The following is a 20,659-nucleotide window of genomic DNA, read 5'->3' as shown; positions in this document are numbered from 1 at the left end:
CATGTCATCCGTTTGGCCAGTTCCACTTCCCTCTTCCTCTAGTCCCGCCCTCAGAGCAACTGAAGAATAGATTGATCATGTCATAATAAGGGTGGGTTGGTCTCAAACTGCCAAACAGGCTCTCTCTCCCTCTCTCTTTCTTTCACTCTCTCTCTTTACCCAGTTGTGCTGCGTGAAGTGAATCTACTGGTTTGGTATGAATAAGCTCGACAAAAAAAAAAAAAAAGTTTAAAAAAATGTGTGTGTTGCTTTGTCTGAGTGACACAGGGCTCTCTCTACCTGGGCGGCCTGCCCAGCGAGGTTTAGATCCGCCCAGGTGAAAATCTTTCATAAGACATGAGAAGGCCTCATTTCAGGCTTTTAAATTGCACTAATTTTGGGCCACACACCTGTTTTTTGAGACAGCTCTCTGTCTGTGTGCTGATTCCTACTAATTTATTTCAAGTTGAGGCGTTTCAGGGACGATTAAAAGTGAATTTCTCATCCTGTGGGAAACACTGCTCTGCTTTTTCTGTCAGCTTTGGGGCACAAAAGTCTCTTCTTTTGTGATATTTGTCACAGTAACAGCACCATAACATAGGTCGTCGCCATAACATGTGTCCATCCACTCACTCACATACACACACACACATGCTCCACACTTCTCTGGCCACGTTGCCTCCTCCGTGTCGCCAGCAGTAGCTCCCCTTGCTTCCTTGCCGAGCCCTCTTGACGCACACACAACTTCCTCACACTGTTGGAAGGGAACAATGCACGAGTCGCTCTGTGTAACCTTGTTATCTTTGAGTTTTTCTGTACACTAAAGTGCCGTTTCTTCTTTTTGTTTGTTTGTTTGTTTGTTTTTCAGACCAGAATCGGTGGAGGCCAGCCCTGTGGTGCTGGAAAAGCCCAGCTACCCACACCAGATCTACAGCAGCAGTTCACACCATTCCCACAGTTACATTGGCCTGCCATATGCTGTGAGTACACACACACACACACACAGTTTCCTTTCACTATCTTACAAATAACCTACATACTTTGAACCCTCTCTTTTTTGTTTATCAGTCACTGTGGCATGACTAACTCCTAGTTAGAGCAGAAATGGAGCAATGACTTGTAATGGACTAGCCTCTTCAATCTTTTTCTGATATAGGAAATTAGAGTTGCGTTAATCAACCAGCTATTTTTGTAATCAATTTTTCATTTAGGTCATTAAAAATATATCAGGAAATTAATTGATAGTGAAAAAAAAACTTGTTCTTTTCTTCATTTTCATAATCTTATCATAGAATAAGACTGTTTAGTTAAGTTTAGTTTAGTTTAGTTTGGTTTCCCCCACATGACCCTTGTGTCCCCTCCATCAGGACCATAACTATGGGGCGCGGCCCCCACCTACGCCGCCGGCCTCCCCTCCCCCCTCCATGTTGATCCGACAAGGAGAGGGAGGGTTGTTTGTACCAGGGGGCCAGGACGAAGCGTCCCGCGGCACCACGCTCAGCACCTCCGAGGATGGCAGCTACGGGGCCGACATAACCCGCTGCATCTGTGGCTTCACCCACGATGACGGCTACATGATCTGCTGTGACAAGTGCAGGTAAGAGAGAGAAGAGAGAAGAGGCCCGGATGGCACAAGTAGTCACACGTCTCGAATAGCGCTGACTCCCGGCCTTTTTTTTTATTTTTTTTAATCCGTTTTTATGTGTGCGGGTTGTCTAGGTTGTTATTATGTTCATTGTTTACCAGATAATGTATGATCGTTCTTGATGACTCAGACCTCTGGGTTTTTTTTCCCTCAAACACATGTTTGTTAATGTTTAAACGACTTCAGACAATTGAGTTAAACGCTCATTAAAACTAAAACCTCCCCCTCTCTCTTTCTTCTTCTGCTGCTGCTCTGCTCCTCTTTAGTGCCTGGCAGCACATTGACTGCATGGGCATCGACAGGCAGAACATTCCTGAGACCTACCTGTGCGAACGCTGCCAACCACGACACCTGGATAGAGAGAGGGCCATCCTGCTGCAGACCAGGAAACGAGAATGTTTGTCTGGTAAGAGAGACAACAGAGACGACACACAAGGACTTTCAACCCTTAACCTTTATAAAAATTGAGCATTTTATTTTTTTTCCCCCCCTCACAATATCTTTATTTGAGTTTTGAGCAGCAAAAATGAATACAGTCTTTGATATTCCTGCAACATGTCATGCAACACAGTTTATCTGCCTTTATAATGATGAAAACATAACATAAAACAAAACAAAAACATAGAGAACACCAACCAACATGCTTCCCCTGATGATAAACACCACATAGCGGAGTCTTATTAAATGATATAATGACAGAAAAATAGAAAAAGAAACACAGCATTTAATTAACATAAACTAAGTTGGGTAAGCCACAGATGTGCAACGCTACCACATCCATTCACCTAGCGCAAGTTATGAGTTGTGAGGAGTTTTTCTGCGAGAGGCTTTATATATATATAGATGTTTCAGTTCTGCTTTTACTGGTTTCCTCGCTCGCTGCAGTAAATGGCCAGCTTGTTGGTGAACGGAGCAGGTTGGAGGCTGTGTCAGGGTACAGCAGCCTCCTCCCCCTGCAGCCTCGGCTCGGGTTTTGCTCAGCCCGAGCCGGGGACACACTGACACCTGCTGGACAAGCTGTAAACTGTATCCGGCCTAATCCGTTGCTGTAACATGCCTTATCTCTTGTTATTGTAATTTGGCAAGCTCCCCTTCTTTCTTTTTCTTTTTTTTTCCTTTCTTGCCTGCAGCAGTTGTAGCTTTTTATAGCCCGGTATGTTTCTTTGTTCAGCGCTCTCGCCTAATCACTGGTGTATTTGTTCGCCTATTCAGATGGGGACACCAGTGCTACAGAGAGTGGAGATGAGGTGCCGCTAGAGCTGTACTCCACCTTTCAACACACGCCTACCACCATCACCCTGACGACTGGGCGCCTCGGCAATAAACAGGCTGATAAGAAACGCAAAAAGAGTGGTGAAAAAGAGCCTCCGGCATCCTCTGCTCGAGCGAAGAAGGTCAGCGTTGACTCATTAATTAATAATGAAATCACTAAAGGCCCATTATGTATTATATGCTTGAACTTCAAGCGACATGAAAGATTAAATTCCCCCTTTTTTCTATGACAGGCTTTCAGAGAAGGGTCCAGAAAGTCCTCCAGAGTTAAGGTAAACTCACACAAAGCAGCACACGACCACTGTTCACAGACTAATGTTGTGGTTTTTATCCATTAAAAGAGCGGTGCGTTTCATTTACCAAACGACTGTGCCGTGCCGTTTAACTTTTCAGGGTGCAGCTCCGGAGCAGGAGCCGACGGAGCACCCGTCTCTGTGGGAGAACAAGATCAAGACGTGGATGGAGCGCTACGAGGAGGCCAGCAGCAATCAGTACAGCGAGGACGTCCAGGTCCTGTTGCGTGTTAAAGAGCAAGGCGACGGCAAGAGCCTGGCATACAACACGCACCCAGCCTCTTTCAAACCACCTGTGGAGGTACGATTGGTAGTTTATTATTTATTGTTAAATAGAGCCCCATTAGTTAGGGTTACAGTGGTGACGACTGTTCTTCCTGGGGTCCGCAACACAGACAAACAAAACAAAAATTACATTTTAAATTAACATCTGACAAGAAAGTAAAAGAAAAAACCATAGAAAGCCAATATTCACACAATTACACACATACACAATTAGTCCTAATATATAATTCTAGTTATATAATAACTAATAATATAGCAAAATAATAATAATAATAGATATAGCCATTTAATAATACATCATAACACATAACAATCATACATGTAAAAAAGTCCAACATATATAGATAAATCATGTAGTAGCTGCAGTTCTAGAAGAATTGTAGTTATGGTTTTATATTTAGTTATTAGTTAGAAGCTTTATTGCCATCATATGAACACAGTGCATCAACATGACGAAATTCAAGGTGCTAATCCAGTTGGTGCAATAAAGGAAACACATCTATAAAAATAAACTATATATGAAAGTAAAATGTATAAATGATCTAGTCATACACACATAATCACATCTATTATTATTCTCATCAAACTATTATCGTTCCTTCATAATCATAGTTAAAGTTAAATATAAACACATTAATACAAAAAGTCATGCATATGAATGAAGTATCTGTCTATAGTCTTGTAAACACTCTGACCTTTAACTTCTTTGATTTCAGTGTCTCTCTCTCTCTCTCCTCCAGAGTCAAGTTCAGAAGAACAAGAAGATCCTCAAGGCGGTGCGAGACTTGGCCCCCGACTCCCTCATCATTGAGTACAGGGGAAAGTTCATGCTTCGACAGCAGTTCGAGGCCAATGGATACTTCTTCAAGAGGTCAGGATGCCAGTCCCCGGTCGGCGGGGGCTTCTCCCTGGATCTTTGTCCTCTGAATTTAAATTAAATGTTGCTTCGAACAAATAACCCAATGCTACATAGTTGAATACACTGCAGAGTTGTTGTTTTTTTTATTATGTCTGTTATTACCACTTGATTGATTTGTTTCCTTGTTTTTTTTGTGTGCGTGTTTCTTTTCTTTTAGGCCGTACCCATTTGTGTTGTTTTATTCTAAATTTGACGGACTGGAGATGTGTGTGGACGCTCGCAGCTTTGGCAACGAAGCGCGGTTCATCCGTCGCTCCTGCACCCCCAACTCAGAGGTGAAGATGATACTTGCTTGAACTTCACAATTTTTTATTTGTTCCAATAGCAAACAGCTGTAATTTGTTGTAATTTTTTCTCTTTCACTGATGTTTTTGCTGAATTTGTCCCTCAGGTGCGACATGTCATTGAAGATGGCATGTTACATTTATACATCTATTCACTGAGGCCTATCACCAAGGGCACAGAGATCACCATTGGCTTTGATTTCGACTATGGCAGCTGGTGAGTTAGAGTAAAAATCTGCTACTGCTTGGATTCTGCTACCTGTCGACTCTCTGGCTTCATATTTTTCTCTTTTGTTTTTCTCTCTTTTTCTCTCTTTTTCTCTTCTCTTCACATGTTTTAGTAAATACAAGGTGGACTGTGCCTGTGTGAGGGGGAACCAGGAGTGTCCGGTCCTCAAGCACAACCTGGAGCCCACGGAGAACATGGGCTCCGGCGGCCGACGCCGGGGGAGCCGCAAGGACAAGGAGACGGTTCGCGACGACCTGGGCCAGAACCAGAACATGGGTCTGGATGGCGAGGGGAAAAGCAAATGCGTGGGCGACGGCAAGCAGAGGAAACTCTCTCCTCTCCGGCTCTCCATCTCTAACAACCAGGCAAGATCTCACACACACACACACACACACACACACACACATACTACATCTCTCTGACCAATCACACTCCAGTGCACCCAGTCTCTTTAACATCTTTCTTTAACACTTCACTGCCCATGTGTCACATGGTTTTTAGACTTTTTTTTTGCTTATTTTGTTAAAATACATTCACCCTCATGGTCCATGCATGCAGTTTTGTTTTATTTGATCTCTGTAAAATGGTCTGTGCATGTTTTTTTCTCCATTGTTAGTCACTCTTTGTATACATCCTCTTTAGTTCCCTCTTCCCCCCCCCCCCCCCCTCCCATCATCCCTTTTTTTATCTTTATTTTTTATGCGTTCACTTCCCCAGTGAATAGTTTTGAAGAGCTCATTCAGGTTTTATGCTGCACAAGACACTTTTATGCCACTTGTCTGGCAGAGATGTGTTGCAGTGTATCACGCTATTGTGCAGAGCGCCGTCTCTCTCTCCTTCTCGGATGCATCAACCTGCAAAACAATTTTTTTTTTTAAACCTCTCCATAAGAGTGTTTTTTTTTTTTTAACTTCACTTAGCATTTTGAATCCACGGAAATATTTTTTATATTATAGAAATATTTGGATTTTTACCAGTCCAGTAGCACGAGAAGTTTTTTTTGTATTATTATTATTTTGTCACAGCTGTAAAAACACGCGTCCCAGGAAGAAAAAAAGGATTTTAAATACATTAATTAAACCGTATGCTCACACTCGAGTCGACACAGTATTCACTTCCAAACAGGCCCCGTTGTGATTGACCCAAGTGTTGTGCACAGGCCAAACAGTCTCACAGTATCTTTTCAGACCTCCTCCTCCTCTCTCTCCCTCACCTCCCCCCTCTCCTCCTCCTCCTACACTCCTACCTGTCTCCCCCCCCCCTTATTTTTAGTCTGTAGCCAGACTGAATGATCAAAGCCGTGATAAAGCGCCATCATACCCCGCTCTCCCCTCCTCTTACAGGATCCTGAGTTATATGAGGATCTAGAAGACAAAACCTCCGTTAGCAATGAAGTAGAGATGGAGTCAGAGGAGCAGATTGCAGAGAGGAGGAGGAAGATGGTAAGTGTGCCAAGCTAGGGGGCTACAGCTTTTTTTTTCTTTTCTTTCTTTTGTTTTGTGTGTGACATACAGCCACCCAGCACAAAGAGCAAAAAAATAAAAAGTGTCCCCTGTTGCCCTGTTAACTCTTTATCTGCTAACGGGAGCTGTGGCTTGGATAGGAGCAGCTGTCTTCTTACCTCTCTACCCTCCTCTTCATCGCTCGCCTCCTGCCAGCGCTCCCCGTCCTATCTTCCTCCTTTTTTTTGTGTTTTTTTTTTTGTTTTTAATGCTAACTTCCCTCCTCTTCCTCTCACAGTACTGGGGCTTTGTGCTTGTATTTGTTTGTGTGTGTGTCATGACTTCGCAACATGTATTTCCCTCATTTTTGTCCCTTTTTTTTGTTATTTTGTTATGTTTTTTTTTATTTCCTTGTCACCATATGATAAAATGAAAAGGCCCTTCAGTGTAACATGCTCGTTCACACCACCACCACCACCACCACCTCCTGCCAGATTTACTGTATCGTCACACACACACACACACACACTGTAACGATCCCCCCGGTGTGCATTAGAGTCGAGTATAGCTGTTCCGCTCTCACCTTCATTGTGGCCCACGAACGGCCTATTACTGGTTCAACCACTCGCTCTCCCTGCCAAACAGCCTCATACCCTCATACCCCCCCCACTGAGCGATGAGATCAAACACCCACAGGCGAGCATGGTACACTATACTGACACACACACACCTACACGCCTACACACACGAACACACACACACACACTCTGGAAATTACCCTGCAGTCAGCTCCATTTCACACGGTGGACCCAAGGTGTAAAGTGCTGACTCATCTTTGGCCAACGTACAGTTCTGCTAATGACCGGAGAGGGATTGATAGTTGAAGGGAGGGAGGGAGAGGAGGGGATGGGAGGGGCTGCAGAGGGTCGAGCCTTGTTGCCAGGGCCATATTGACTTTGGGAAGATCCAATAGGCTGCTTTCCTTTCTATGGAACGGCGCCCGGGAGAACAGAGCCAGAGCGAGAGCGAGCTCAGCCCGCCGGAGCAAAGAAAAGCAAAAAAAAGAAGCATGCATTGCATTGCATTCACACACCGACAGTCACCGGCGTAGTACTGTAGATGCATGTGGGTGTTGTAAATCCGTTGCCGCGACAAGGTGCGGGGGAGATAACATCAGTGCGTGCTGGCATGACATCTTGCCTACTTAAACAGAAAGCGCCCCGTTGGTTGAAACCCCGGCTCTTTGTGTAATGGCTCCCTAACCGAATGTGTTATTATTGGCTGGTGGAGGCTGGATTGTGTTGTTTACTCGGCGGTGTTTTGTTTTGTTGTGTTTCTTTTTGTGTGTTTTGTTTTTGGTGATGTTCGAATCTGTGTTTTTTTTGTTTTGTTTTTGTTTTTTACATGGCTGTGGGACAAAGAAAGTTAGAAAAGTTGGAGTTTTTTTGTGAGGTTAAGAAGCTTAGAGAGGTTATTATAGTTCAGGTGTGAGCTGAAAGTGAGGAAGCAGGTCAGATTAGCCCCAATAAAATCTCAATCTGTGTCCAGTTGTACAATAATCAGATGTAAAGTGCAGCATTTTTAAATAGGAAAACAGTAAAGCAACTTTAATTTTTGTTTTTTAAGTCCTCCACAAACCTCTTAACATTGGATTGTGTGTGCGAATACGTCATAGTTTTGGATTTACAACCAAACATTTTAGTATTTTTCGTCTCAGATAACCCAAATTAAGCAGTTTAAAGGGGCTTCAGTGAAGATTTTATAAGCTGAGGGGTTTATTATAAGGACGAGGCAGGTTTGAAGCACAACGACTATTAGAGTTACCTCAATGTTCGACGTTATTTGTCACATTCGTGGTGTCAGTTGTTCGCCCCCCTCCCGCCCCGAAGTAGCTCCGTAGTTTCCAGTGTGGTGCAGCCTGTAGGTCATTAGAAAACACAAAACCGAGAGCAGAGCAAAGAGTTTATAACCAGTCCAGATGTGTCCAGTTGTTTGTGAAGCCTTGTTTAGGGGGGACATGTCTCTTCTAAACTGGGCTGTCTCTTTATTGAACATTCAGGCCAACCCAGCGGAGCAGTCCCATCTCCCTGTCGGGGCGGCTTCCAGCTGGAAGGGACTGAAACACAAGGAGGTAAACTTGACCCATACATAGCCAAACAAACCCACTCCACCCATTTACCCCTCCTCCTCCTCTTCCTCCTTCCTCCTCCCCTCTCCTCCCCTCTCCTCCTCCTCCTCCTCCTCCAGACCTAAGAGGTTTACTCTTACCTGCGTTACTAACTAACAGACACCAGTCTTCAAGTCTGACCTTATGCAGAAATACGTTGTTGTTGCTGTTGTTGTTGATGTTGTTGTCTCAGTTTTTGTTTCGTGGGGCTGCTCTGACGTGGAGCGCTTTTGATTTTTTTGGTGGAGGTTGCCATGGTTTCACATACACAGAGCTGGGGTGAAATTAGCGGCCAGGAACACGTTAAGACGAGTTAAACTACACAACCTCTTCGTGTCCCAGTCACTTTTTTTCCTTTTTTTTTTTTTTTTTTACACAACCTCAAAACATTTTTCCTGTCGCTTCTGTCTGACCTGCTCTCCTTTTTTTTTCTTTTTTTTTTTGTGTGTGTCTCCTACTGTGCAAAGCGAGAGGTCACACTCTCACCTGCCTCTGCACTCGGCACTAGAAAGGCTTTCTCTGTGCAGCACATATTAACCCGTCGTGTCACCACTGGGGCTCTGTGGTCGAGTGGTAACCCCATGGACTCATGTCTCTGCTCCCTCTTCTTCTCCTTCTTCTTCCTTTCTTTTCTTCCCATCCCCCTTTTTCCAGACTCGAGAGGAGAGGAAGATGGAGGCCATCCTGCAAGCTTTCGCCCGCATGGAGAAGAGGGAGAAGCGCAGGGAGCAGGCGCTGGAGCGCATCGGTGGCTGCAAGACGGAGGTCGGGGGTCGCAGCGACATCAAGGAGGAGCCTCCCGCCACGCCGGAGATGGCGGATTCCCCGGCTGTCATGCAGGTGAGAGCTCAGAGAGACACAAAGACCCTCCTGTGTGTGTGTGTGTGTGTGTGTGTGTGGTTTCCTTTTTGAATGTTGGGTGACATAAATACTCGAGCGGTCGCACACAGAAGCCACGGCCGCTGCGTTTGTGAAGTAGCTTCTGTTCTACGGACCTTGGACAAACAATGTGTTTTTCCATGAATAGACCTCAAGGACGGCGCTTGTGACTAATAAGCACAGAGGGACGTGTTTCGTTAAGTGTTGAATTGTTTTAACAACATGGCCTTTGAGGTCGGTCGAGTTAAAAAATAGAATATGTGAAATGTGTGAGTTACTGTAGATGAAGTGAAAACTGAGCTCCATTTCCTTCTGTACTGTTCAAAGTATGAGGATTTGAGAGAGGTATTATTCTGCAAACTCTATAGACAAAACCTTTAAATATTTTGGTGCTCTGATGAGCAAAAACTTGAATGGTTGTTTAATTTCAATGTGTTTAAGACTGCTAGTTTTATTTCCAAAGCCTGGAAAAGAAGACAGGATAGTTTGTTTAATTCATCTTTGATCAACTCCTTCGAAGCTTGTTATTGTTTCCTTTTCTTTCTTTCCTCTGATTGCTCCTGAGGATCTGGTTGTTTTAACTGTGTTTTAACTGTGTTTTAGTTTGTCTATTTCATTTTCATTTCATTTATTTGTTTATTTGGAACGGGACTCTGCATATTCATTTACATACAAAGTGTAAACATGCCAGACTTAGCGCTAAAGCTAATTTCCATCCACAGTCCCGCGGTTCACACTAAAACAGCATTTAGACAAGGACAAAACAAAGCACCACATGGTACAAATAAAATATATCACACAGTGGTAGCTTCAAAAGGAAAGGAGCAAGGAGTAATACAATATTAAAGTGCATTTAATCGACAATAAGTGTCGTAAAGTGCTGTTGAGATTCATTAAAGTGCATTTCATAGATGTGCTGACATTGACTCTGGTCCCGGTTTGTTTTCTGTCTGGCAGCCCATGTGCGACGGGCATACAGATGTACGCATGACATGATAATAAACTTTAATTCAGTTCAGTTCAATACAATCCAGTATTAACACCAAACAGTCTCTCTTCCAGCCACTTCTGGAGGTGAAAGAGGAGCCGGGGCTGAAGCCGGCGAAGGTCAAAGGCTCGAGAAACAGGAAGAGTTTCTCCAGAAACCGCACGCACATCGGCCAGCAGCGCCGGCGAGCCCGCACCATCAGCACCTGTTCCGACCTGCCCCCGGGCTCTCCGACCGAGTCCCTGGAGCCGCTGACCAACGAGGTCCCCGAAGGAGAAATGCCCATCGCGCCGGAGCCGGAGGCCATCGCTTGCCAAGCGCCCGACGACGACAGCCCTCCGCACAGCAGCAGCTCGCCTGCACCGGACAGGAACCGCATCGGGAGCAAGAACTTCAAAACTAAAAAGGTACAAAAAGAGTTTTATGTGATTCACAAGGACTTGATTCGATTTGATTTCCGATTATCATTCAATATTGATCCATTTAGAGATATTTCAGCGTTAATACCAATTTTGCTTGGTTGGTTATGGAATAGGTATTTACAGAACTGATGCTGCAAATTATACAACGATGGAAACTCTCCAACCTTGTGCATTATTTAAAAACTATTAGTGTTTAGATTAAGAGAAATTGACCCAAAAGCAGTGACATTAATGCACATTTATTTATTTCCAGAAGTAAACAGTGCAACTGTTGACATAATTCAAGTAGCTACTGAATTTCAGCAGCGAACGGACACAACTAAATATAACTGTGTTCACGCTGCTCTGTGATCAAACAGGAAATGGCAAATATTAAAAGATCGATCGAAGGATTTTATTATCCAATATCGAATCTTTCAAATGAAGATCGATTTCCTAAACCCATTCCTATGAATACTTGATTGTTTTGTATTTGTTATGCCGGAGCTACTTGTAAAGAACAAAGCCATTAAAATAATAATTTATTGACAAATACAAACGTCAGATATTTGAAACCCTGTAGATGATCTGATGTTTACTAAACCACTGAAACTCTTCTCTGCAGCACTTTGTCAGTGAATGGGTGGGAGAGAAGCAGCAGGACCGTGGCATGGTGCGAACCCCGGAGCCGGTCCCAGAGAGACCGCTGAGAATAAGCAGCGACCCCGAAGTCCTCGCCACGCAGCTGAACGCCCTCCCGGGCATGGCCTGCTCGCCGCAGGTCTACAGCACGCCCAAACACTACGTCCGCTTCTCGTCCCCATTCCTGGCCAATCGCAGCCCCACCACTCCCGGGGTCCCCACGGGGAGACGGCGGTCCAGAGAACTGCCAGAAACGCCGCCGACCACGGGCTCCTGCAAGAAGGTACAGAGCCCCGCTTCAGAAATGTAACGTTAAAGTTCACTAGCGTGTTCGACCTGAGTTACTAAACGTCTTGTTTTTTCATCACAGCGGTGGTTGAAACAGGCGCTAGAGGAGGAGGGCTCCACCAGCCCGGCCAGAAGACCGAGCCTCCTCATGCCCAGCGAGGGTCCGCTCAGCCCCTCCATCAACGGAGACTCTGACAGCCCGCTACCTTACAACGGCACCTGCTCGCTACCAGGTACGGATGGATCCTGCTCGCTACCAGGTACAGATAGATAGATAGATAGATAGATAGATAGATAGATAGATAGATAGATAGATAGATAGATAGATAGAATCTCAATATATGAGAATATCATGAAAAGGTTTATTTTATGTCAGTAATTCAATCCAAAAAGTGAAACTAATACATTTTATAGATCCATTACACACAGAATGAAACATTTCATGTCTTTGTTTATTTAATTCTTTTAACTGTATTGATTATGACTTCACATTTAATGAAGACTCAACATTCAGTTTCTCAAAAAAAATGAATATTACAAAAGACCAATTAAAAAAAAGCATCTTTAATATGGAAATGTTGGCCTTCTGAAAAGTATGCCCATCTATATGCACTCAATACTTTGTTGGGGCGATTTGACTTGAACTATTGGAAATTGACTTTTCCATGATATTCTAATTTATTGAGATGCACCTGTGTATATGATCAAATATATCCTACAATGTCTAAAACAATAGAATATATGCTATTAGTGCAAAAGGAATAGCCTAAACATAATTTAAATACAGTACTACATAATTAAATACAATACTAGTGTTGCCTGTCTTTGTCTGCAGCCACATCATAAAACACTTTTGAGCAGACTGTGATGCACAAACGAGCTCCTGTTGGTGTCATTTCAAGACAACTATGCAAATGAGTCTGACACATTCAGCCACTTTCAGAACAAGTTGGTGAAATCACTAAACGCGCACTCGCTTCCTTTCCTTCTTTCAGAGTTGCCCACACCTTTGAAAAAGCGGCGGTTGAGTCCGTTAGACGCCTGCATGTCCGAGAGCTCGACGCCCTACGGCTCCCCTTGTGCCACGCCCACCAGGGTCGACCAACCGGAGGCGCCCGCGACGCCCGTCTTACTGGCAACGCCACCACGTCCCCGAACGGAGGAGCCAAGCACAGAGCCCCTGCCCAGCACCCCAACACAGACACTTAGTGCCCCTCAGGAGGTGAGATGGGGTCTGGGAAGGTTGAATATACTGTATGTGTAGAAGAAGAACTGGAATAACTGAGTGTTGTTTGGTTTTTGCAGAGTGATTCTTCAGTAGAGAGCTCGCCAGAGGTCAGCCGGAAACCCAGTGTGCAAGAGGTGAGAGGAAAAACTGTTCACAGCAATCAGTACGTTTACATGACAGGTGAAAAAAAAGCTATAACTGGACAACGGAAGTGCATGTAAACACGTTTGTACGACTAATACTTCTCCAAATCCGACTAAAACACCTAGATAATGCGATTGAAGACCGGTTTTCTTCTTCATGTATACGTCTAAATCGGACTGAAACCTGACAATGCATGTGTGCATGCTTCACAACAGTAGAGGCGGCAAGAAGTGCAACAGAGAAGCCGACCTGAACCTGCCTTTGCTGATGCGTCGGCGCCGATTCAGTGCATTTCACACAGTGCAACCAGCGAAAAGATATGTTTTATGAAAAAAAAAAGGAAGCCTGAGGTCTGACCGGACCGAGTCATTTGTATATATTTTCAGCCCTGACAGGCGCATCTGGTCAGCAACTGTAGTTGAGTACTAGTTATTTATTTCCAGTTATTTACTAGGTGACAGGGTCTGTGTTAACCCGCTGAAACGACGCATATCGCCACCAATATTGAGGGACGCTGTCAATTGTTCGATTTTCCCTGTTGCATGCAAACTGGGAGAAACAGACAAACAGACAGAACTCGAGCCGTGAGCATAGTTCGACTTAGCTGTGCAAGTAAACGTACTGAATGAGTGCAAACTGATCACTGGATGTTCTGTTGATGTAGTGATTCATTTGTTTGTGCGCCATCTTAGGAGATTTGAAAATGACCGATCCAGCCATGTATTTATTTTGAGAAGGCAGGATACATGTTTTTTTAGCGATCAGATCAGAGTGACCCGACCCCGGGTTGTGTTAGAGAGACTGTAGAGTTTGTTTCTCTCATTAAATCGGTCGCCTGATGTCGATTTCCTCCCTTCTCTCGCAGGCCGATCGCCCTCCTTCGTTGGTCTCCTCCCCGTGCGTCCGGGCTCCGAGCGCCGACGTCCTCCCTGCAGAAGTCAAGGTGTCGGTCCCAGAGAGTCCGCAGCCTTTAGTCGTGGAGTCTGTGGAGAGCAGCGAGGACCGGGCCGACGTCGTCATCGGCGCCGCCGCCCCCGCAGAAGGCAGCAACGAGGCTTCCTCGGCGTCCTCGTCGTCCTCGTCTGCGGAAACGTGTGCTTCCTCTTTCCCCGGCTGGATAAAAAGCCCAGAGCGAGGCCCGACTGGACCAGCTGGCCTGAACTTCTCACCAGTCAACTCGAACTTACGGGACCTCACGCCCTCGCACACCCTGGAGCCCCTGGTGGCGCCGTTCAGGCCCGAGGCTGCAGCTGGGACTGCAGCGGGGCCCGCGGCCGTGGCGGGGCCGTTGGTCGTCCCCCAGCCCTCCTTCAGCGAAGCTCAGGGGCAGCTCTTCTACCCCTGCTCCGAGGAGGGGAGCTCCATCGGCTTCTCGCGCTCGCTGAACGGGGATGGCAGTGGCGAGGTAGGAGGGTCGGCGCAGAACCCTCCACAGAAGAAAAAGGTACATTTGTTCAAGTTCAAGTTCACTTTTATCTATATAGCACAGTTAAAAAGACCTGTGACAGTCGTCCAAAGTGCTTCACAGAGCAGAGACAAAAACAAAAAGAACGCATGTACAAGAAACAAGAAAACATGCATACCATCACACGTACTCACACACAAATGCATGTAGCACATGTACATATACGAACATATGCGCATACATACATATACGTGCACGACTACAGTCGTCATAAACCACAGTGCAAGATTATGTCAAAAATTACACATAGATATTTTGAACAAAACTAGCCAGGATTAGAAGTCCCTGTGGATCCGAAGGCCAAGGAGAAAAGATGTGTTTTTAAAGCACACCTAATCCTCTCCATGGGTCCCGCATGTCTAACATGTAATGGCTGTTCCAGAGTCCTGGAGCAGCCACAGAGAAGGCACGATCGCCCCTTTGTTTTCAATTTTGATCTCGTTACATCCAGCAACAACTCACTGGATGACCGTAGATCTCTGGCTGGATTTCGGATTTGTATAAATTCCGCCAGATATAGAGGAGCCAGACCAGTTAAAATCTTAAAGACAATTAATAACACTTTCAAATCAATCCTAAAGCGGACAGGAAGCCAGTGGAGGGAGGCCAGAACAGGGGTGATGTGTTGATGTTTTTTTGTGCCAGTCAAAAGGCGAGCAGCAGCGTTCTGCACCAGCTGCAGGCGGCGGAGCGAGCTCTGGTCAAGACCAACATAATGAATTACAATAATCATAATTGTAATAATTGTACAAAAGGCAGCAGCTAACGCTCAATTTTAAAGGTGAGGTGACTAATGAGATTAATCGGAAAATGTGACGTTAAAATTGAGCCAAGGTTTTTTTTATTCTGTTCACGTGCCGGGTCTCAGAAATGCATTATCTCACACATATGGTGTTGTTTTTTAATCTAAACGCTGCCCTCTAATGGTTCAATGTAGCAATTTATCATAATTGACTCTTCTGCGTTTTGTTTCAGGTTTCCTTGCTGGAGTACAGAAAGCGCCAGCGGGAAGCTCGCCGCAGCGGCTCCAAGACCGAGTGCAGCTCCCCCGTCTCCACCGTGCCGCCTCTGACCATGGACGCCTTCCCCATGGAGACCACCAGCGAGCCCCCTCAACCCCCTGCTCCCGCGGCCCTCTGCGGCAACACCACCGCACCCCCTTCCGCCACTGCCACTGTTGCCACCGCCGCCGCCACCGCCACTGTAAAGGACCCACAACAAACAAGTGAGGAGGCGGAGAGCGGTGGAGAGAAGGAAGGTGGAGAAGGACAGTGGTACGTGCTCTCAAAGATACAGTGAGTTTGTGTCATTAAAGATCTTTTTTTTATATTTTATTAAATATATTTTCTATATATTTAATTCGTTTCCACTGGAAATGAGATGATGTAACGTTGGATGTTTCTCCGCAGGACGTCGTCGACCTCAGTGGAGCAGGCCAGAGAGCGCGGCTACCACAGAGCGCTGCTGCTCAGTAAAGACAAAGACACTGGTGAGAACGAAGGAAAAGACGCCGATTCGGAGTTTCTTTTTTTTACCTGTCTGTCGTTTCTTAACGTTTTTGTGTGTGTGTTTCTCCGCAGACGGTGAGACAGAGGGCGGTGACACACCTGCGCTGAGAGACTGTCCATCGCCAAGTCTGCAGAAGACCCCGACCCACGCAGTGAGTGGCGATCAGAAAGCTTCATAGTCAATGTTTAAAGAGGAACTATGCTGGATTTTTTTGTCTTAATTAAACAGCTTCAGAGTAATTGTGATGGTTAAATAAATGACAAGACAAAACAAAAAACATTAAAATTATTGCACAATTGCCAGTCGGTACATGTGGGTTTTTAAAATTCTTTACAAACACAGACTCAGCTAAGAAAAGGCACAGGCAGAAGCATAATGCCTGTCCTACATAGCAAACTGAGCAAACTAAGCTTCCTTTCAGCATTTTTACAATATAGACCGTTTCAGAGAGTATAAACAAATACAGGTGTTACCAAGGATACTAATTAAGGCTCCATTCCATTTAGTGTACCAGAGCGTTTTCTAATGAGCCACACCTGTCTTTGTTTATACTCTCTGAAAGGGTCTATAGGAAACAAACATAAAAAGCAAAACTAAACCGGAAAAATGACCACAACCAACAAAGTTAACGGTAATTAAATACAGGAGTAGAAAAGAAGATGGAAAAAAAACATTTACAACATCATTAACACTTCAAAAATTGCCCGACATGCCATTTTTTTGAAAACAAAAAATGAACTACAACTAATAACGTTGTGTTGCGCTCGCCTGATTGATTTCTCGCAGTCGTTTGTTATGAACACATATGGACGAGTTACGACGGGTCCATATTGCATAGTTCCTCTTTAAAGTCACTGTTTACAATGTGTTGTGTAGGATGGGATGGATTGTAATTATGTATATTAACGCCTCTCTCTCCTCTCAGCCCGGTTCTCCAGGCGGTCGATCGGCGAAGGAGGACGACGGCGGCAGCGACGGCGGTGGTGGTCAACCCCGGACGCCGAACCCCGCGACGAGCCAGCCGCCGCCGAGCAAGCCCGCGGGACCCAAACCGGCGCCGCTGACCCCCACCAAGCTGCACCCGGCGCCGTTGCCCTCCTCCCCCGTCCACTACCCCGGCCCCTCCCTCCTCCACTCGCCCAAGCTGCAGCCGCAGGGCTCGCCGTACCGCAGCCAGAGGGCGCTGTTCTCCCCGCAGCCGCAGCCCCAGAACCCGACGGCTCAGCCCGGCCCGGCCCCCTTCGTTCAATACAACTCGCAGAGCGCGCCGCCGCCCCCTCCCCCGCCGCCGCCGGCGCCCCCGGCCTCCTCCGCGGCATACTTCCCCGGTGGCCAGAGCGCCTCCCCCGCCGGACCCTTCCCCGGGTTCAAGCCCCTGCTGCAGACTCTCCCCCCCCACAGCCACAGCGTGCACTATCAGACCTCGGTGGCGGCCAACGCCCCGCCGCCGCCGCCGCCGCCCCCACCGCCGCCGCACCCGCACCCAATGCCCGGCGCGGCGCTGCTGCACGTCAACCTGCAGCCCCCTCCCCTCCAGCAGCACCAGCTCATGCTGACCGCCGCCCCCCCTCCGCCGCCGCCGCCACAGGCCCCGCCCCCCCAACAACAACAACAACAGCAGCAGCAGCAGCAACAACCGCTTCCAACCAGCGGCGGCGGCCCCCTCCTGTCGCTCACCCCTCCCCCGCCGCCTCCCCCTCCTCCCCCGGCGCCCTCGACCACCACCAACCCTAACCCTCCTCCGATGCAGCCCCCGCCCCCCCACCACTTTCAGAACTTGGCCGCGTTTCAGCCGGCGATGCTGCACCCGGGCGCCGCCGCTGCCGTTGTCGCGAATCCCTCGGTGGCGCCTCAGTCGACGACGTACCCCCCGCCGCCCCTCCAGCAGCAGACCGGACTGCCCCCTCCCCCTCCTCCCCCTCCCCCACAACAACAACAACAACAACAACAACAGACTCAACAAGGCCAGGCCGTCGCTTCCGCCGCCGCCGCCCAGATGCCTTCTGGGACGCGCGGAGCTCCTGCGTCCTCGACCCCCTTCCACAGCTCGGGGTATCTGAGCACGGGGTGGCACTGACCCCCCCCTCCTACCCCTCCTACCTACCCCCAGCAGCCCCTGTGAACTCACCCTGAGAGGGGCGTGTACCATAACGCTGTAGATATGTTTTCTAATGTACCTGAACTCAACACAACACAACACGGCCAGTGGAAAAACAGCAGATTGTGGGAATAAAGGGTACTTTTTAAAAAATAACAACGAAAAAAACGGAAAAAAAAAAAAAACCACAACAACACAAGGACAGAAAGAAAAATTTTAGACAAAAAGGACAGTGAACTTTAAAAAAAAAATCTTCAAGACAAACTGTATAAAAAAAAAAGATGAAGATGGACGACCCCCCACCCCCACCTCCCCCTCCTCCTCCTCTTCTCCCCCCCAGGTGCTCATAGCCCCCTCCCCCCTCTCTCTCTTCTTCTCTTCTTCTCTCTGGCCTCTTTGTTTTTATAAAAACCTTCCTGTGACGGAGACGACGAACGTTTCTCCGTTTCTGTTTCTGTGTCTTGTTTAGATCCCGTTGTAAAACCCCGCACTTTGTTTTATCAATTGACATTCCAGCCTATTCCTCCTCTTATTCCTCCTCCCCCCTTTTCCTCCCTCCTTTTACCTCCCTCCTCTTCCTCCTTTGTCAGTTATTCCTCTCCTCTCTCGTCTCGTCGGCTCTCTGTCTCTCTCTCTTTCTCTACACCATTTATTTGTTTTAACCTAGTGGCTCATTATAGCAAAGAGAAAAAAAAAAGCTTTTTGTATAGAGAAGAAAAAAAAAACACAATTATTTTTTTTATTCCTCTGTCTAACAACGAAAATAATCTGTTCACCGCTGCAGATTCAGAAAAGACCCCATTTTCTTGGGAGCCTGCCTCACCGCCTCCCACCCCCCAAACCCCCCCGGGAGGCTGCACTCGTTTGTATGTGTGTGTGAGTGTGTGTGTGTGTGTGTGCGCGCGCTTGTGTGTGTGTGTAAGTGTGTAAGTGTATGGCTGCTTAGAAGAGGAAGAGGTGCGTGCGAAGAGACTTGGTGTAAAAACGAGTGCTCGTAGTCTTCTGAGGTAGGCAGAGTTGGTCTCGCCCACCGCCGGTAGGACGTTAGCGGTTTATTTTTGAATATCAATGGTTATTTGTAGAAAGTGTAATTTAATGTATAGGTGGTTTACTCCAGCTTTCACCAGGAACAGGTTGTAAATATTTGCTTCTTTTCTTTTCTATGCTTGTACAATTCGCCACCCATCCCATTTTGAAACTATGGTTGTAAATATGAACGCTCTTCTTGGCAAAGCTGAATGTTTCTGTGACTGTAGCATTATTTTTATTTTTATTTTTTTTCCTCCCTCTCTCTCTCTCTCTCTCTCTGGACTCTTCAACTTTTGTCTTTTTTTTTTTTTTATTATTATTATTTGTGTGTGTGAGTGTATGTTTGTGTGGAGGGGAGAGACTCACAGACACTGCACTGGTTGGCTATTTTCATGGTTCATTATAATAAATCACTGTAATGACAGTTTTATACCACTCGTGGTGACATGTGTCTCTGGGAAAGTTTGTGAAACACTCGCTCGGCTTCCTGCCTCCACAGGAGAGAGATTGGAAATATTCATTGATGGTAAAAGGTTAATCCACAGCTGAATCTGCATATTTTTCATGTCCAAACGACTCTTGGTTAATCTGGATCATCTTGGAGAGATGCCATAAATCCACAAAATAATAATCTGCAAAAAAAACAAGCACACTATATCTCCTAGTTTCTATTGTTTTTTCATGGATTTAACATGATGAAATGTTATACCCATGCACAATATCTGAATAAGAACATCAGTTATTTTATATTTCTTTCAACATTTTCATTTATCTCGCATTAAATTCTAATAATCAACCTTTGAATGTTGGTTAATTGCATATGTAGATAAATAAAGTGAGGATGCATCAAAGTAAAAAGAGAATTAACCAGCACAGAAAACGGCGGGAAGAAGAGTTTTAATCACATCACTCATAAGTAGCACCAGAAAAATCAGTTTATACAACATGTACAAAGACTGTTTTGCAGATTTTTTGATATATAAAGATCCATAGATTTATAATAAATACAAATGGGAGTTCATGTGTATGCGATATTAGGATTGTGTGGCTCTAGTTGCAGCAGTTTCTGTCAGGGAGCTTGAATAATAACTTGTATATAGTAAGAGTGATGAAAACTAAGCCTAGCACCCGACTGGCTGACTCTGTAATGTCCTAAAATGGCCACCGTACAGAGACGACGGTCTTCGCTCCTCTGATCTAAGAATAGCCGAGTCATTTGTTCGCTTGTCCAATTTGTTTTTCCTGCTGTGTAATGATTGTTACAACCTCACAAGGCCACTGAGCTGTAATAGCTGTAAGCGTTTTAACGTCGTAGTCCTCCTCAGACTCAGAACAAAATTACCAGTTGATAACTCAGAGCCTCATCGAGAGACGACAGTGTAATTCCTCCTGTTGCAGGTGTCCAGCCCCCCCACCCCACTCCCCCTGGCCTGTGGGCTGTTAGGATGAATGCTGGAGCAGATGGCCTCTGAT

The 20,659-nt window shown here is 46.1% G+C and overlaps 1 protein-coding gene across 20 annotated transcripts in view; it reads left to right on the top strand.

Annotated features, from left to right (window-relative positions):
* kmt2e (lysine (K)-specific methyltransferase 2E) overlaps window positions 1-19,626 on the top strand; it is a 35,749-nt gene extending 16,123 nt beyond the window's left edge. For 3 of the 20 annotated variants that reach the window (XM_083999967.1, XM_083999978.1, XM_083999979.1), the window contains 23 exons: window positions 848-959; window positions 1,347-1,576; window positions 1,891-2,030; window positions 2,837-3,018; window positions 3,130-3,168; window positions 3,290-3,490; window positions 4,191-4,345; window positions 4,551-4,668; window positions 4,785-4,894; window positions 5,019-5,271; window positions 6,250-6,348; window positions 8,408-8,479; window positions 9,170-9,355; window positions 10,445-10,789; window positions 11,409-11,708; window positions 11,796-11,973; window positions 12,709-12,935; window positions 13,019-13,075; window positions 13,951-14,529; window positions 15,526-15,845; window positions 15,960-16,039; window positions 16,131-16,210; window positions 16,985-19,626. In XM_083999967.1, the coding sequence (XP_083856093.1) occupies window positions 848-959; window positions 1,347-1,576; window positions 1,891-2,030; window positions 2,837-3,018; window positions 3,130-3,168; window positions 3,290-3,490; window positions 4,191-4,345; window positions 4,551-4,668; window positions 4,785-4,894; window positions 5,019-5,271; window positions 6,250-6,348; window positions 8,408-8,479; window positions 9,170-9,355; window positions 10,445-10,789; window positions 11,409-11,708; window positions 11,796-11,973; window positions 12,709-12,935; window positions 13,019-13,075; window positions 13,951-14,529; window positions 15,526-15,845; window positions 15,960-16,039; window positions 16,131-16,210; window positions 16,985-18,136 (5,215 nt within the window). In that variant the 3' untranslated portion in view covers window positions 18,137-19,626. The remainder of the gene's footprint in view (window positions 1-847; window positions 960-1,346; window positions 1,577-1,890; window positions 2,031-2,836; window positions 3,019-3,129; window positions 3,169-3,289; window positions 3,491-4,190; window positions 4,346-4,550; window positions 4,669-4,784; window positions 4,895-5,018; window positions 5,272-6,249; window positions 6,349-8,407; window positions 8,480-9,169; window positions 9,356-10,444; window positions 10,790-11,408; window positions 11,709-11,795; window positions 11,974-12,708; window positions 12,936-13,018; window positions 13,076-13,950; window positions 14,530-15,525; window positions 15,846-15,959; window positions 16,040-16,130; window positions 16,211-16,984) is intronic. The other 17 variants (XM_083999984.1, XM_083999986.1, XM_083999980.1 and 14 more) reach the window with 17 other exon arrangements.
* The last annotated feature ends 1,033 nt before the right edge of the window (window positions 19,627-20,659 follow it).

Source organism: Trachurus trachurus (genome assembly GCF_905171665.1).
Source record: "Trachurus trachurus genome assembly, chromosome: 23".
Lineage (NCBI taxonomy): Eukaryota > Metazoa > Chordata > Actinopteri > Carangiformes > Carangidae > Trachurus > Trachurus trachurus.
Note: the sequence above shows the minus strand (reverse complement) of the source record. Positions and strands in the feature narration are given on the sequence as shown.